Source organism: Anneissia japonica, unplaced genomic scaffold (assembly GCF_011630105.1).
Source record: "Anneissia japonica isolate Jap-2015-1 unplaced genomic scaffold, ASM1163010v1 scaffold426_len1935630_cov189, whole genome shotgun sequence".
In the NCBI taxonomy this organism is placed as follows: domain Eukaryota; kingdom Metazoa; phylum Echinodermata; class Crinoidea; order Comatulida; family Comatulidae; genus Anneissia; species Anneissia japonica.
In genome coordinates, this window is record NW_022713172.1 from 1,901,040 (window position 1) to 1,917,497 (window position 16,458).

The window sequence follows — 16,458 nt, forward strand, 5'->3', positions numbered from 1 at the left end:
TCATATACCTACACAGAACTGCTTTAAACATAGCTGGATATAGAGTTCAATCCAATACACTTATAAACATGTGTTAAATATTACAATTATATAATATTATCAATGTAACCAACCAGCATAAACAATTTAAAAGAAACTAGAAATATGGAAAGTTTTGCTGTATTCATTATCATTTATCAGCAAGTACTGTTCTGTTATTTTCTTCTTTTCATATTGCATTGTAAAGTACAATACAATGCAATTCAAAAAGTCAATGCAAATTTTTATGAAGAAAATAAATGTGTTGTTGATAAATGTTCATACAAGTAACCTTAATAATATCTGGTAATATTTCTCAACACAGTGTATGGTATGATTTTATATCAAATAGATAACAACATTCATATAAACAGTATACAGTTCCAATCTGATAGGACTACAGTACTTTCAATTGATTCCTGTTTCTATCCATGACCTATAATATGGCCTGAATTGCCTGATCCTTATCCCTCATGTAGTGACAAGGCTTCATCCTGATTTGCAGTAGCAGCCTCAAGTTTAATTCCACCACTCAATGTTTCACATCTTACCAATTTCTCAATGGTGTTTGCTCTAAAAGTACTTAATATATTATTGTCTTTTTACAAAAAAAAATACATGGGAGAACATGACTTCAACCAGGAAGCACTTCCTTAATTCTTGACTTCAGGTTTCAGGTGATGCAGAATGAGCATTTGCTTTGGCTGTGGATCAACTTCCATTCACTTGATTCTGTGGTCTGTGAAAATTAATTAAACAAACTAATTCAAAGAGCTTATCAATGCTACTGTGATGGTTTTAATGATCAAATATGTATTTAAATTTAAAGGTTGTTTTCCACAAACAAAAAAAAAAGTAAAGAAAAATAAGTAGTATCAGCATAATACAATATTAAATGCAGGTGGTGATGTTTAATTGGACATCAAAGTGTTGATAAATATTATTTGCTTAAGTCAGTTTTGATACCTATTAATTAATATATTTTTTGTTATGTTGTGTCTAAGGATTCCTATGTAGATAAAGCATACTATACTATTAATATAATAATTTTGTTATATTCTTTTCATGAAGACATTAAAATCAAATTAAGCCTGAATTACTTAGTCTAAGCAGTCACTGAAGGGCACATCCCCCACCCCAAAAAACTGAATTGATTCAATTTGTGTAGTAATTGTTCTTGGTAGACAGTAGTAAATAGTTGCTATATAATTGTGGATGGCTATTCTTGATTTGTCTTCATGGTCAGTTGTTTATGCTGGGTCGATTCATTGCCAACATTATTGTCTCAATATGCTTATTACAATATAACATCATCGTATTTGATTCACAGTACTCTGTGGTTATTTTGCTGTCGATAGTACCCCAGTTTGAGGAAAAGGCAGGGCTTCCTCTCTGTGTGTGTGGTGTGATAGAGAGACGCTTAGTGCTTCTCAATTAGGTAAAACATACCATACCATTTTTAACGTTATATGTAACCACACACGTACCTTTAAACAGATTCGGTGCAATTTTGACTACTACTTGCACCACCATCCCTGAGATCCCCTTCGTTATATATGTAGGCTATCACATAAAATGTGATGTAAAATAAGAGTTGAACACGTTCAACTTTTTTTGATACAATTTGATAATAGGCCTATATGATATGACGTCATCCCATCCATATGGGCACATCACATTTTTTGTCACAAAATTTGATAGTGTAGACAGCCGTATCAGTGAATTGAGTACGGTATTCACGTAATACTGTACTTCTGTCTCTTATACACATCTAGATGTGTATAAGAGACAGATATAATAGTGCTATATAAGCTGTGGACTAGCTCATATCTGTAATGTTCCCCTTCTAAAAAATGTTTACAACCCCTTTTTATTGTGTAATCCCCTTTCTTTGCTTTGTGAACATTTGTGAAAATTCTATTTCTGTAATAATCTTCCTGAATTTTAATGTTCCTATTTATTGTCTATTATCTTTTTCTTATATAGAGTGCTGTTAGTCTAGGTTCATGGTTTTTTTTTCTTGTCCGTTTCCTTCCGTTGTTGTCAAGCGCCTAGAGGTTGGTCCAACGGGAGGCGCTATACAAATTGCAAATTATTATTATTATTATTATTATTATTATTATAGTACAACAAATTTTTAAAAGATATGTGCAATGTAAATTTTTGTAATTACATTTCACAAATAAATTACTGTATCATTTTATGCAGTACATTGTATGGCAGGTGTGTTTTAAGTGTTTGTCTATATAACTTGCTATCTCTTGTGGTAAAATTTTAGCCTATATTTTACTCATCTCCTTTAAGCTTTATCTATCATTAATTATTATATTGCTCAGGCCTAGTTCATCCTCTTCATCATTCTTCATCTGTAATTCATTATCAATTCACCATCTTCTTCAATACATTCTTACTCAAATCAATGCCTAAATTTTAATGACAAAAATAAATTTGAATCTAACAATTTCTACAACCTAGCATAGGCCTACTACCTCGCCTGTCTACTACTACTAGCAGGCCTAGCTACCTAGGCCTAACTACACATGACACAAGGCATAGGCCTAGGCCTATATGAATGAATATAAAATTAAAGGCCTGTCTTTTTACTCTTAAATAAAATAAAAAACACTCAATTCCCAACAGCCATTCAAATGCTAAAGTTAGTAGTAGTTAGGCCAAAGAGGTATAAAGATTAAGTAATATTTATACCTGCTTGGTTAGGCCTAGGTCTAGACATACTGTACTGTAGTCTACCCTAGATTAGCTCGGCCAGATATTATTTATTTGTCGCTCGCTACGTGAGGGGGCCTAGGTATACTAAGACCATGCAAAGACTTACAATTAATCTACTTATATTATTCTCATTAGCATATTTAAAAAAAAAAGTCAATTATATAAATACAAACATAGATTACCTATATTAAACGAAGTGAAGATTCTCAACTTGATTGGTACTTGAATGAGATCACAGAGCGGGAACAGGCCCAAAACTTGCGTCGAACGATACGATTGTTGTATATACTGACAACATGTGATCACCTGACATTTAAACCGCCAACAATATCCAACTCGCGAACATTAAAATGCATTGACGAATGCAAGATCCTAAGCGTGCGCGGGCCCCAAGGAAGAGAACAGTTTGTTTCTAATAAAATATTTCTTGTTCCATTAGATTAATACTGTAACACTGAGTTGATGTAACATCAATGTGATGGGTATAAATCTACTTTATAATTGGCAACGCGAATTTTTAAAAAAATTCGCGTATTGTAAACATTGTAGTAGTACGACATCGTACCACGTTAAATACCGGAAATAGAATCAACCAATTGAATTCAGGAATTCGAAGGTGTGTTTCGTCTTTTATTTACGACGGATCGATCAGAGACATCAAAAATCTATAAGCATCTACATCTCTACATATAAGCACAATATATAAGATCTCCTGCCTAAAGGCCTGTTTAGGCCTATAAATAAAAGGGTAAAAGGCAATTGTTCATGTAGAAAATAACAGAAATAATGGACGTTTTTACACTAGGACGGTTCGATAACGATTTATCAATGCGATAACAAAATATTTTGACAAAGCAAATCAGAAGACGTCATATTCATAAATTTGTTATCGTATACGCGATAAATCGTTATCGAATCGTCCTAGTGTAAAAACTTCTCCCATTTCTTTTATTTTCTATATGAACAATTGCTTTTTAGCTTTTTATCGTTATCGTTGCAAGTTGCTGATGTGTCGTTGATACGACGAAATATTTAACATTTCTTCTTGTAGATTTGAGTCACTCTTTAGTTCATATTTATACGTTTTTTCTATTACTTTATTACAGTATAGAAAAGTAAAAAAAAATAACAATAATTTTCGTATTTGTATACAGTACAATACGGGACACATAATTCTATTTGGAAAAGCCAGGTTCTGGAGGATAAATGGTTTGGTATGCTGTAGGCCTACAACTAATTTTCACTAAGACACACAATGCATACGGAAAACTCGGGGATTAATACAGATTTTCGAATAGGCCCTAGTATTTAAAACTATTTTAAACTGGTGGAAAAAGCCTTTTTAATTGTTCAAAAATCTGTACTCCGACATTAGGCCTAACTGTTCTCGAGTTTTTCGTCAAATAGGCCTTATTCTTAAGAAAAACAATAGGTGATACGCTGATGATTTTGTATTTAGAAAAATTTTCCTCTGGAGCTTCTCGGAAGCCTGGCTTTTTCTAAGATACAAAAAGTAGGCCTATGCCTATTTATTTGACGAAAAAATGGGAGCAGTTATTGTTGGAGATACAGATTTTTAAATATATTTAAAACAGGGGAAAAGGACAATTTGTTGAATGATGATGTAGATTTCAGTGAAGCGGAGATAATTTAAAATTTCTTTCTCGAATGGTGAAGCCAGAATATGTATATAGCCTTTTTGGAATTTAGGTCTGTTTAACTAGTCACTATAACAACTCCCTGGTTGTAGATAACCGTGATTTGAGAATATTTTTACCGTTAAAACGACTGAATATAGCCCTTTCCATTGATTGAGTTATAATTAAAGTTGACGAGGTTGTTTAGTGATTAATATTTGATTGATTTCTTGGTTGTTTGGATTGTCCTTACCATGGCGACGCTGGCCCTCTAAGTGGAGACCGAGACCACCCCAAATTATCAGATCCATGATGATGGTCTTGAATTGGAGGGCGAACTGTATTATAGTGTGTCCTCCCACTACCGTATTTTCATTTGTATTAATTATTATGTTCTATTATGATTTTATATAGCACTAAAATATTTATTAAAAAATAAAGATGAAAATGCTTTTATTATAGGCCTATTTAATATTTTTAGCAGAATGTCATTGCATGATTTATATAGGCCTGGGCCTATTAAAAGTTGGTCTGCATGTATAAATAACAATTATCCATGATGCCTCACCAGTTTTCCACAAAACAAAACATCCGACGACGAATCAATCACATCACAAAAAAAAAAAAAAAGTCGGCGAAATGTTTGTCGGCGAATTAGCTGTCTCTCGAAAAAAAATGCTAGATGGATGGGCATCTTTTCGACACTACTTTTGCAAACTAAAGAGGGAGCTTCATTTCGAGATAGGCTTCTTCTTTTACGGTATGCATCCGCCACAGATCTCAAATTATCAAAAATGCCTGAGCTCCGCCACATCGATCCCAGCAAGGTTTCCCCCGCCCCCTAGGCGCTTCCGCCCACCGGAGCCATTTTGGTCCACTCTCTACAAATTCGCACTCACCCAATAAAAAATCCTGAAGCACTGCCATGGGCGTCAATTGGGGGCCAGAGGGACACGTCCTTCATCAAAGTGGGGAAACATCATATCAATTTCCTCCGCCGTTACCAATCGTTCTATAGTTAAATCCCACTTTTCAAAGCGAGTGGAATTCAATAGTGGGGCCAGAAATTTGCCGACAAGGGGTCCGACGTGTCTGACGGAGGAGTCCGAACCACTGCGACAACGAAGGCTCGGTCGACAGCCCGGAATAAAAAAAAAATCCTTGTTGGGGGCTCATGGGGAGAGTTTTTATGGCTTAATTTTGGTCCTAAATGTGTTTTTAGACCACAATATTATGAATTGACAATCAAAATTGCGTTATTTGCGTTTTTTGTTTTTTGTTTTTGTTTTTTGTTTTTTGTTTTTCAAACAGGGGGGAGGGGGCACAACAGTTTCAGAATAGGTAATTGAGTAGCACGAACATTGATTTGCATTGAAATTCCTTTCCCCTGCTGGATCTGCCCCTGGGTCCAGGCTTGTTAAACGGGGGTGGGGGATGCTCCCCCAGGAACTATGAATGACTGTCATCGCACTACCAAAACCGAGTAAAAAACGCAATTGTTTGTACATTATTTCGTATCACAGTTATGGGTGCAAACGGTCATCAGAGTCTCAAATTATTGTGAAAACAATGTGCACTTCGCGTTAAAATTTAAAGCGTGTAAACCTATTAGGGAATGCCAACATTTTACAAACTCAAAAGTGCAAAATTTCTTCTATAAACGATGTATTCCTTTTGTATTATCTGCATAGGCCTATCCTTTGTTTTTTTCAATTGTTTATTTTTTGTCACTGGATACTGCGTTGGCAAACCAACACATTGTGCAACTTCCTCTGCCCCTTTGGGAGTATCCCTGGTCATTGCTGCTTATACGCGCACGACCCATCCCATACATTCAATGCCATACCATTCAATGCCATACCATCTTACCAGGTACCCATTTATACTCCTGGGTGGAGAGAGGTAATCGTAAGTAAAGTGCCTTTCCCACGGACACAGAGAAATCTCACGAGCGTCGGTCAGAAGTTCAACACCTAACGCTGCGCACACGCCCCTATTCCTGTATCTCCTAATTTCCCCAAAAAATTCTAGTCAGTCAATTCAATTTTATATAGCCGTTATACAATTATACAACCAATGACACGGATACCTTTGGCGGATTCAAGGGGATGGGGAGGGAGCAGGCCCGCCCCCATCCCCCACTCCTATTTTTGTTTCCAGATTATAACAAAAAAACTTTAAAAAAGAAGGAAAATATAAAATCTACGTATGAGAAAGCCATTTCCGTTGTTTGTTTCTTTATTATTATTATTATTATTATTATTACTATTATTATTATTATTATTATTATTATTATTATTATTATTATTATTATTATTCAATCCTTTCAGAAATCAATGAAAAGCAATTACAAAAAAAATCAAACATCATCAAAAACATTTAACATCATACATCAAAATTGATTAAAATACAGTTGAAAAAAAAATGGCAAAGAGCAAAAGAAAAACACCAGATTTTTTTCTGAACAGAGAAAGCAGAAAAGGACACGCAATAACAAAATAAAAATCAAAGACCATATAGAGGTGCCAAAATCATAAATTTTCTCAGTATAGGCCTACCTCAGCCCCAAATTATAATAAAATTCCTTTTGTATATTTGCATACAACATAAGATTCCTGTTTCTCCTAATTTCCAATCAGTCAATTGAATTTTATCTATAGCCGTTATACAATTACACAGCGGATGACATGGATACCAGTGGCGGATTCAAGAAGGGTGGAGTGGGGAGGCCCGGCCTCTCCCCCTCCACTTAATTTATTTTCCAAATTAAACAAAAAAATGAAAAAAAGATGGAAAATTATATAATAATACTTAGGTCTGAGAAAGCCATTTCCGGCCATCTAAATGTGCCAAAATCATAAATTTTCTCAGTATTGTACCTCAGCCCCAAATTATAATGAAATTTAAGTCTGAGAATGCCATTTCCGGCCATCTAGAGGTGCCAAATTCATAAATATTACCTTAGCACTACCAATGGTGGGGCTGAGGAAATATAGACCTCTGTATGTTGAAGTCGATCCCTGTCCCCTTAATATTTCGAACTTCTGGACCCGCATACTTGGTTAGTAGGTCCATAAAATATATGATTTATGAATTGAATTGACTTCTGTTACTTTGGGGAGAAAAATTAAATATTTACAAATACGAGTCAATATCAATTTTGATTTATACTTCTCGAGTAAAAAACGACGAACTTTACTTTTGAAAGCCCCAATTTTTTTTTTCTTGTTTGTTCCATATTGTTGGTAGACGAAATGCAATGCTTTGTTGCCTACCTTAGTGTGTTTAAGTATAGTTAGGCTTTTCTTTATTTCAAGTTTCATAATTACGAATAGATTCATTTGTCATAAAATATTCATCAAAGGTGATTGGTAGTCTATGTCTATGACATTGAAACATAAATATTTACATGTTTTACAAATCAAATATATTAGTGAATTTGTTTGAGAAAAAAAGTATTTATCGTGAGTGGATTTCCCGCACGATTAAACATCGTAACGATACTGAGTTTGGTCTACAGGAGTTCGTGCTTCGAACAGGTCAATCCATTCATAGAAAAAGCCTTTTGATGGAGAAAGTGTACTTTTTTAGCAAGGTTTGTCTAGGTCGAAACTAACTCCGGCTATATAAAATTTATTAGATTGAAAATGCTAAGTGCTACCTAAATTTACTTTCAGAGTTTATATTTAATTAATTAAAAATTGTTTAGATATATTTATTTGAAAAATATATTATGTGAAATTCGTTAAAGTTTATAATAATATTTGATACGGTAATATTTAAATGAAGCAAAAAGATTGAAATATGTTAAATACAGACACGTACTCCTCCTAAACCCAGTACGATACCGTTTTACGATTTTTAATCGTGCGGGAAATCCACTCATGATCATGACTTTGAAATTAAAGTTAAAAACACCCAAAAATTTAGTTTGTGTTATACCTCATCGAGATTTGTGTAATTTTTATTGAGTGGTATAAACCGGACGTATACAAAATCTTATTTTTACTTCGGAAAATTATGTAATAATTGTTTTTTTTATTTTTTTTTAAGGTGAGTTTGTTTGCCGATAAACCAATCTGACAAGACTGTCAGTTCATTATTTAGAGTTCTAGTTGCTGATATAAATGGGGTTAGAGGCACTATTGAAACATTTTGTATTTGTATTCTACTGTATTTTGTTCCTATTTTCAATACTTGCCATGGTGATATGAAATGTAAAAATGTTGTGGAAAACGGGGTGGGGCCATGGATCTCCACATGGTTTTTGCCGTTTGCCGTTTATTGATTGAAGAAGAAAATAATACGTCTCAAAACTACGGCTATAATTGTTCACAATATATAATTATCATTATTAGATACCCAGAAAGAATAAAATGATCACCTAAAAATATAATATATTCATCAATGGTGTGAAGTGGTTCGTAGTAACCGTAAAACCTCGAAAAGAAGCCCAACCCACCTCCTCTTTGGTTTGCAAAACTAGTCTCGAAAAGAAGCCCATTCTATAGAAGATAGCAGGGCTTCATAGCATGGACTTTCATTCCAGATAGTACAATACACAGGTATGGCTGGCCTTTGTTTGAGGGTGGGACGTAAACAAATACTTTACTTTACTTACTGTAGGCCTACATGAATTCCAAACAAACAAAATAAAATAAACCGCTTGGTTTATACGGTAGTTTACGTGATTTAGTTCCCGTTAATACACTCCATGATACAGATTGACGTTAGATGTTTGGTCGGAAAAAAAAACAGAAGCCCAGGGATTCCATTCGAGGTTTTAAGGTATGCGCCCATTGAAGCTAATTGTATTTTGACGATTGCAAAGTGTGTGGGTCTTTCAGAAAAAAATGGGACTTAGTTTGGATTGAAGGGTCTGAGAGTTCTATTTCCGGCCATCTAGTGCCATAATCATACTTCTTGTTTACTTCAGCCACAACCATGATGAGGCTCCACCTGTGAAAATCCGACCTAGGCCACCAGTATTTCGAATTCCTGGATCCGCCACTGGTGATGATTTCTTCACCCTTCACCAGGTTAAAACGATTTAGGGTCGTAGCGGCCGCGAGTCGATACGCAGCAATTAGTATGGAGCGCCAAGCGTGCAGTACTGTATGCAAAATATATGTTGGAAAATGGGCATGAGAGTTCGATATTAATACTGTTTTAATCAATTATCTAATTAATGTATATTTTCTTTCATAATCTATATATAGCCTATATAAACCGAGACTTAATATTTAGTTAGTTTATTTATTATATCAATTGATTTATAGTATGCCTATTTTCTTACAGAACTGGATGGTAATTTTCAAATGACTTCTTTAGTTTATTTATTCGAAGTTTACTAACATAATTCAATTATGTCATGTACGTACAAAAATGTTTCGATCTGTAATCAATCTGTAAACAAACCGATCTTTAATCAACCAGGGCCAAGAAGACTACGAGAAATAAAAAATATTCCATTTTGTATATATATTTGTTTTGTACCAATTAAGTCTGATAATTATACACTAATTTCTCTTTATTTCGAAACACTTGCCCAATCAATCAGTATAGCGCTACTGGCATTCCATACATTTTGAGTGCAGCCGCTTTCCCTCGCGGCCGCCTCGACCATAGTCCGTTATAAAACGACCTAAGCCAGTATACCTTGTTGAATTGCTTGCACTATAATTAGTTGATTAATGAATATTTTACACGTTTAAAACAACCCAAGCAAAAGTTTGTTATGAAGATGACTTCCAAAATCTAACCTTTGTTTTAATTATGATCTAAGTGCGAGCCTGAATTATGGTAATCTATTAATCTTGTTAAAAATGTAAACACCAACATACTGTGCCCGCTTGTTAAGACCTACATTATTGACGGTCAGTGCAACAAGGAGTAACAAAGTGATGTCGTCACAGGGCCTGTTGGTTCCAATCAGTGCTAGTCTGTGTTACTCACACACACTTGTATTTATTGAATCTTTGAATGAATCAGCTACGCTCTTTGAAGTTACACTTCTCTACTACTAGACAAACTAATAAACAGTTACACACATTTAAGATCACAACACACTAATGCACATCAAAACAACGATAACCTTGTTTACCCATCAATCATTTTGGAAAACAACTTAGCATTCCAATACAGCAAAATACAATTTTCTACTAAAGAATTTAAAAATTGAGAAATGAGATTAAAAATAAATACTGTGCTGTAAAATATAGGCATAAATGCAAAACTGAAAGACTACCATATACTAAAATATAAAATACTGGTCATATCACACTGTAATGCATGAAAAGAATCTAACAAACCCTGTACGTTTCAAGTGAAAATATAACCCAATAATATTGGGTTATTTTATAAGCAATTTACATTGCAGAAGATAATACATACAATACATTGCCATTATAGATTACTGTTCAGTAACAGAAATCCAATGCTAGTTAAATGTTTACCATGCATCAATAACATACTCTAGTAAAACATCAGATAAGGTAAAGTAAAACCTCCATTGTATAAATTTAAAATATAATTTCTTATTACAATATTCAAGTAAAGACAAAAGAGTTTCATAGCAGCAAGTTATCACAATAAAGTTAACTTTGTTTATACGTTGGTAAAGTTAACTTAATTACTACTATTTGGTTAATAATTTTCTAGTATATACATCAGATATATTAATTTAGTTTTACATTGGAATTATAGGTACAGTGCTTCTCAGCTGCTCAGAATTCAGCATGGTGGGATTTCATTGCCACCAGCCAATTGCCTTTTATCTAGTAATTCCAATGATAAAAAACCAAAGTATACTTTAGGCCAGACTAGACTTTTTTTATACTTATTTCCAGTGGGGTCCTTCTGGTGGCGATTGGGGAGTACACCGGGAGACAATCCTCTACTTTTTTCCAAAGAGTGTACATATGGGCCATAAATGTACGCGTGACCAACGGCCTAAACGTCTCATCCAAAAGGCGGTGCGCTATTGTAACTTGTATTTAAGCCCTCCAGCTGAAACACAAGGAGATGTATATTTCTTCCTAATTATATAAATTTAAAGCATTTAACCATCCCATTACTACACTGTTTACATTCAACAATAAAATTTTATTTTTTATTTTCTCCTCTGTCTGGATGTTCTTGTCAAATATATTTGCTAAATAAGAAAATGTAATTTTATTTTATTTTCCTGCCCCTCATCTGACGACCTTTATAAAACTAAGTTGGCGAAACAAAGTATAAAAAAACCTTACTTACAAACAAGGAATATTCCTATGATCAAGGGTCACAAGTCTCCCACTAACTCCCAAAGAATGCACAAATCTCCCGGGAAAAAAATCTTCCGCAAATTCATAATAATTGCACGTTTTTACAAGTTTATTTATCAATAGTCTCACAAAAATCGGGGACGATGGGTATCATCCACGCACACAAAAATAAAAATTAGATGTGTTTAAGAAAGCTCATTTTACCAGATATCCAGGATTCGACTTGTTCCAAATTTGGAGCCTTGTATGATTCCACCACATGGTGGCTCTTGTCTTTAGGTAACATTAACATCACTCAGAAGCAAAGATGCACAATCATTACTGCTTTGCTTTACAACATAATTATTTCTGACTGTGAAAAAGAAATCATGCTACACATGGATAAAATTTACTTAAAAAATTTAAAATTTAGTTTTCTATGTACTATCACATAAAGGAACCATCAGTGTATTTAAAAGCCTCACATAAATGTTAGTTTTAACTTTAATACAGGATTTACACATGAATGAATTTCATCTAGTCTAGTCTTAGTTTATACATAATAAAGAACCAACACTATTTTAATTTTAAGATTTATACATTTTATCACATTTTTTATAATGATGATAAAGATAATTCAGCCTAAACCTGACAAGTACTGTAGTTAAAGCTGAGAGTAGGCTTAACTTAAATCTGACCGGTAGATGCTGGAGGAGGTTGACCATAGTATGTATACATTGGCACAAAGCCTGTGCTGCCCATGAATGCGTCGTCTGATGTATCTTCTTCCTTCATGTCCACTGCTCCAAACACACTTGAAGCATACGATGGTGGTGCTAAAAAAACAGAAAATAACAGGATTATTTCTAGACCTACTGCGTACAGTAAAAAATTCCAACTGATTGACCTAAGTTTTAAATCTCACTGTGTTTAAGCAGTAACTGTTTTTTGCTTGATTCTAAAACTTTCACCAATATTAAAAGCAATGTATTAAAGGTTTAAAAAAAATGTTTTTAAAATATTTGCTGACCCTCATTATATATTAATAATTTAAACTTAAAATTTAATTGAAAGGCCCTTTATATTTTTTTGGTACATAATATATATAATATATAATAATGTGGTACATAATAATCAAAGAAAGACACCATTTTATTTTCTGAAGAAAAGGTCAAGGACACACCCTTGAGCATAAAACATATTAATGGAATTGCAAATTGTATTCAGGCAGCACTCAGGAAAACAATGTGCCTGTATACAATGGATGATTCCATTATTTTCTTGAGGGTATGCTCTAGTTACGTAATGTTCTAATTTTGTATGACAATGTGAAATATACAGAATATAATTTTAAAATGTAAAAAAAAAAAATAAAAGTAGATGAATTTAAAATATTAGGATTACTTACGAAGGTTTGGGTAGGGGTCAGGCAAAGCAACAGGAGGTGCAGACGGTTGTTGTGTTACCACTCCATATTGAGTGTTATATCCACTGCTGTACACATTTGCTGGTATTGTACCAATCAATACCGGAATATCAATACGGCAATCCACTGCCATTGGAATATCCACGTGCAGCTATATAATATACACAAAAATACAAAGCAGTCAATTTCCATTCATGTTGTTCATGATACAATTTTTTTCCTCCAACCAGATGAAATTTTCTTGACACAACAAATACAGCAGTCAAACTGATTTGAACAAAACAATTAGGGCTATTTTACTCTTTCAAAATTACTACACTATTACTCATATATTACTATAAATAGATACATTATATATAAGATAGCTTTATACAGTAAGGTGTTCAATTCAATTTTTAGTGTCCTTTTCAAGGTAAATGTTATATCTGTGATAACATTTTGTGGTTGTTTACAAAAAAAGATGATAATGAAAGTGGAGACATTGTTAAAATATAATAGCTTTGTAGACTATTTCTGCTTTAAATTTTATATTCTTTTATGTATCTATTGCTAAACATACCCTGACAAAGTATGATGCCTCGATGATGCTACAGTTGGTTAGAGTGGGTGCAATTGGTGGGATAAGGAGAGGTTTTTGGTTCCATCCGTGACGTTTTCCCTCACCGATTTCTGGCTCAGAAATTTTACATACAAGGTTGTCAATCTTGCGGGTTTTGCGAGTGGCTTTAAAAAGGACCCTCTGATATAACTCGATAAATGGCTCAAGGTCGCGTGAGCTTCCGTTGTTCACTTCGCCGGTATGCACTATAGATTCACCTGATGAAGTATATATCAGACAAAACAATCAGGTTTTCTAAAATTAATATTTAATTAATAAATATATTAACATTATTATTTTTCATTTTTTAAAATATGTATTTATAAAATGTTGCATACAAGCTCATATTTCTCATACTTATGATCACCATTGCTATTATCATTGTCTTAACAACAACTGTGTAAACTTTGTTATTTATTAATATGATTGATTCCACAGTTTATATGCAGCTGTAGGATAAATTGAAGGGTATGAAGGAATGAAGGGGGTTTGGAGGGTTCTCTACTGGTATTAAGTGAACACAAACAAATGTAGATTATGTAGTTACAGTACACTAACACTAACACTTTGCTTTCCTATTTAGATGCAGGATGCTCTAGAAATATGTACATTACATAACTACACTTACCAGCACAGTACGCTTGGCGCTGGATCTCAAACGATGCATTTACGTGGGTCGCACAGCAACAGCAGCATACTTCTTTAGTATCATCTCTTCTCATAGGATTCTAAAATGAAAATTTAATGGTCATGCTGCATATTTTTCTTAGTTTGGGGGCGTTATGTGTATTTCGATGTGTCTTTACACGTTCTACTAATTAAAATGGCCCTTCTCGGCTGATAAGGGGCAAAAAGGAATGCTGATGAATACTGTATCCTGAAGCCCACTTAAGGCTGGGGCTTCTGGCTTAAGTCAACAAGATATCATAGCTCTTACGCCACTGAAGATGGTAGTGGTAACGAAAGGGTTTTTGATGATGGTACTGATGATGATGGTGCCAAGTCGAAAGGCCGAGCAGTTAGCCTACAGCCATAGTATTGGTGCTGGTTCGAACGGCACGCTCACCTATGGTTTGGATGGTAGAACAAGTCTTCTCGAATAAGGACTAATAACCGTAGGCCCAGTGTACAAAATGGCTCGTGTGCACTATAAAGAAGCAAGTCCAGTACATTATTCGAGACAAGTAGGGGGATACCCCGGTGTACTAGTACAGCCCCTGTGGTGAATGACGAGAGTTGCTGGTACCGGGTTACTGGTAGCACAGACACAAAGGGACCCTTTGGGGAGAAGAAAGTCATTGATCAAGTTCGTAGTCCACATATCTAAGCGCCTTGTATCCTTTGGCAAAAGGTACTATATGAATTCCTATATTATTATTATTATTATTACTTATAATAGCAATGATAGTACAGATTTCTGATGTTTCTGATGATGATAATAATGAAGATAAAAATGAAGATGTTGATGGTAAGATGTATACAATACTGTACTTACTAGTAAAACTGGATTAGCATTACAGTCTACTGGACTGATGACAGTAATCCCTACTTTACAGCGTTTGTTAAATTTCCACCACGTTTCATCAAGCACTGACTCCAGGTAATAACGCACCCATCCGTGGGCGCCCTCAAACGTTGTTGGTAAGTTCCTAATATTACAAATTCATACTTTGTGATTAAAATTTTAAAATAAATAAAATATCATTAAAATTTTCAATTATAAATTATCCATGGGTATACAAGTATCGTAAGTATTCTGCCTTGCACCCATGTAACTTGGAATGTAATCATTCATATCCATCAGCAAAGCTATATTAAAGATGATATCAGAACAGCCCAATGTGCAGTTAAAAAGTAAAAAGCCTAATGGTGGATTAAAAATACAAACTAGAAACTATGCTCAATAGAGCATAACACAATCAGATAATTTCTGGTAAATTTGAGCTCAATTTGAAAATTTGACCATTGAAGTCTAATTGAGAGTGAGTGCGCTATACAAGAGGCTTGCATGCAGCTTTCTAATGTTTGCTTCCTTCATCTACCTGTTGGTTAAAGCCCCATTCCCGGCAAAATTTCACTAAAAACTTACTTTTTTTAGAAAATATGCATTTGCATTACTCCAATTATTATAAATCATGGAAAATATTGGCATGAATTTTAGTTTTACGCAAAAGAAAGAATAAAATGAGAAATACAGACTATTTCTCATAAAATATTACTATTTTCTCGACAAATTCATTGTTACTAGGCAAATTCAGAGGTTGTAGATCGCATCCACAGGATACTATCGCTTTTATGTATACTTTATACAGTGCACCCTCTCTAATGAGATTAGTTTTTGTACTTCGCATCTCGCACAATGCGGTCGTTCGGTTAGGTAGAGATATGTTTGTTTAAGTGTCAAAATCTCAGTCAGAATCAGTTTTTTAACAAATTTGAAAATAATTCCTATGAAATATTACATTTCACAAGTGTCAATACTAGCAACGGAAAATATCATGTTGGCCGTTTTTATGTGTGATAACAGAACCTAAATCGAGGTAAGGCTAGGCTAGGTAGCCTAGCAGCGTTGGATAGGCTAATGTTTTCAGCGCCTACGATATTTCTTCTCCCGACCTATCGCAAAATCAAAAAATCGCGAAAAATTCATCCGCATTTATTTTTTGTGTGGAACACAAAAAAAATCAAATTTCAGTCTTATTTTACATTTTTTTCATTCTTAAGAATGTCTAAATTCAGTTAAACTAGCAATTCCGTATTATATTTATAAATCTTTATAACATTATACAAAAATTAGATTTTTCT

General features: G+C 34.0%; 2 protein-coding genes across 3 annotated transcripts in view; both read right to left on the minus strand.

Annotated features, from left to right (window-relative positions):
* The window catches only part of LOC117108321 (phosphatidate phosphatase LPIN2-like), a 27,355-nt gene extending 24,241 nt beyond the window's left edge, over positions 1-3,114 (minus strand). The window contains exon 1 of the mRNA XM_033250298.1: positions 2,931-3,114. The gene's annotated coding sequence lies outside the window, so the exon portion shown is untranslated. The remainder of the gene's footprint in view (positions 1-2,930) is intronic.
* Positions 3,115-9,621: 6,507 nt separating this feature from the next.
* The window catches only part of LOC117108372 (arrestin domain-containing protein 3-like), a 12,761-nt gene continuing 5,924 nt past the window's right edge, over positions 9,622-16,458 (minus strand). For both annotated transcript variants that reach the window (XM_033250372.1, XM_033250373.1), the window contains exons 5-9: positions 15,149-15,302; positions 14,282-14,381; positions 13,615-13,871; positions 13,038-13,206; positions 9,622-12,465 (exon numbers count right to left, since the gene is read on the minus strand). In XM_033250372.1, coding sequence (XP_033106263.1) covers positions 12,317-12,465; positions 13,038-13,206; positions 13,615-13,871; positions 14,282-14,381; positions 15,149-15,302 — 829 coding nt within the window. In that variant the 3' untranslated portion in view covers positions 9,622-12,316. The remainder of the gene's footprint in view (positions 12,466-13,037; positions 13,207-13,614; positions 13,872-14,281; positions 14,382-15,148; positions 15,303-16,458) is intronic.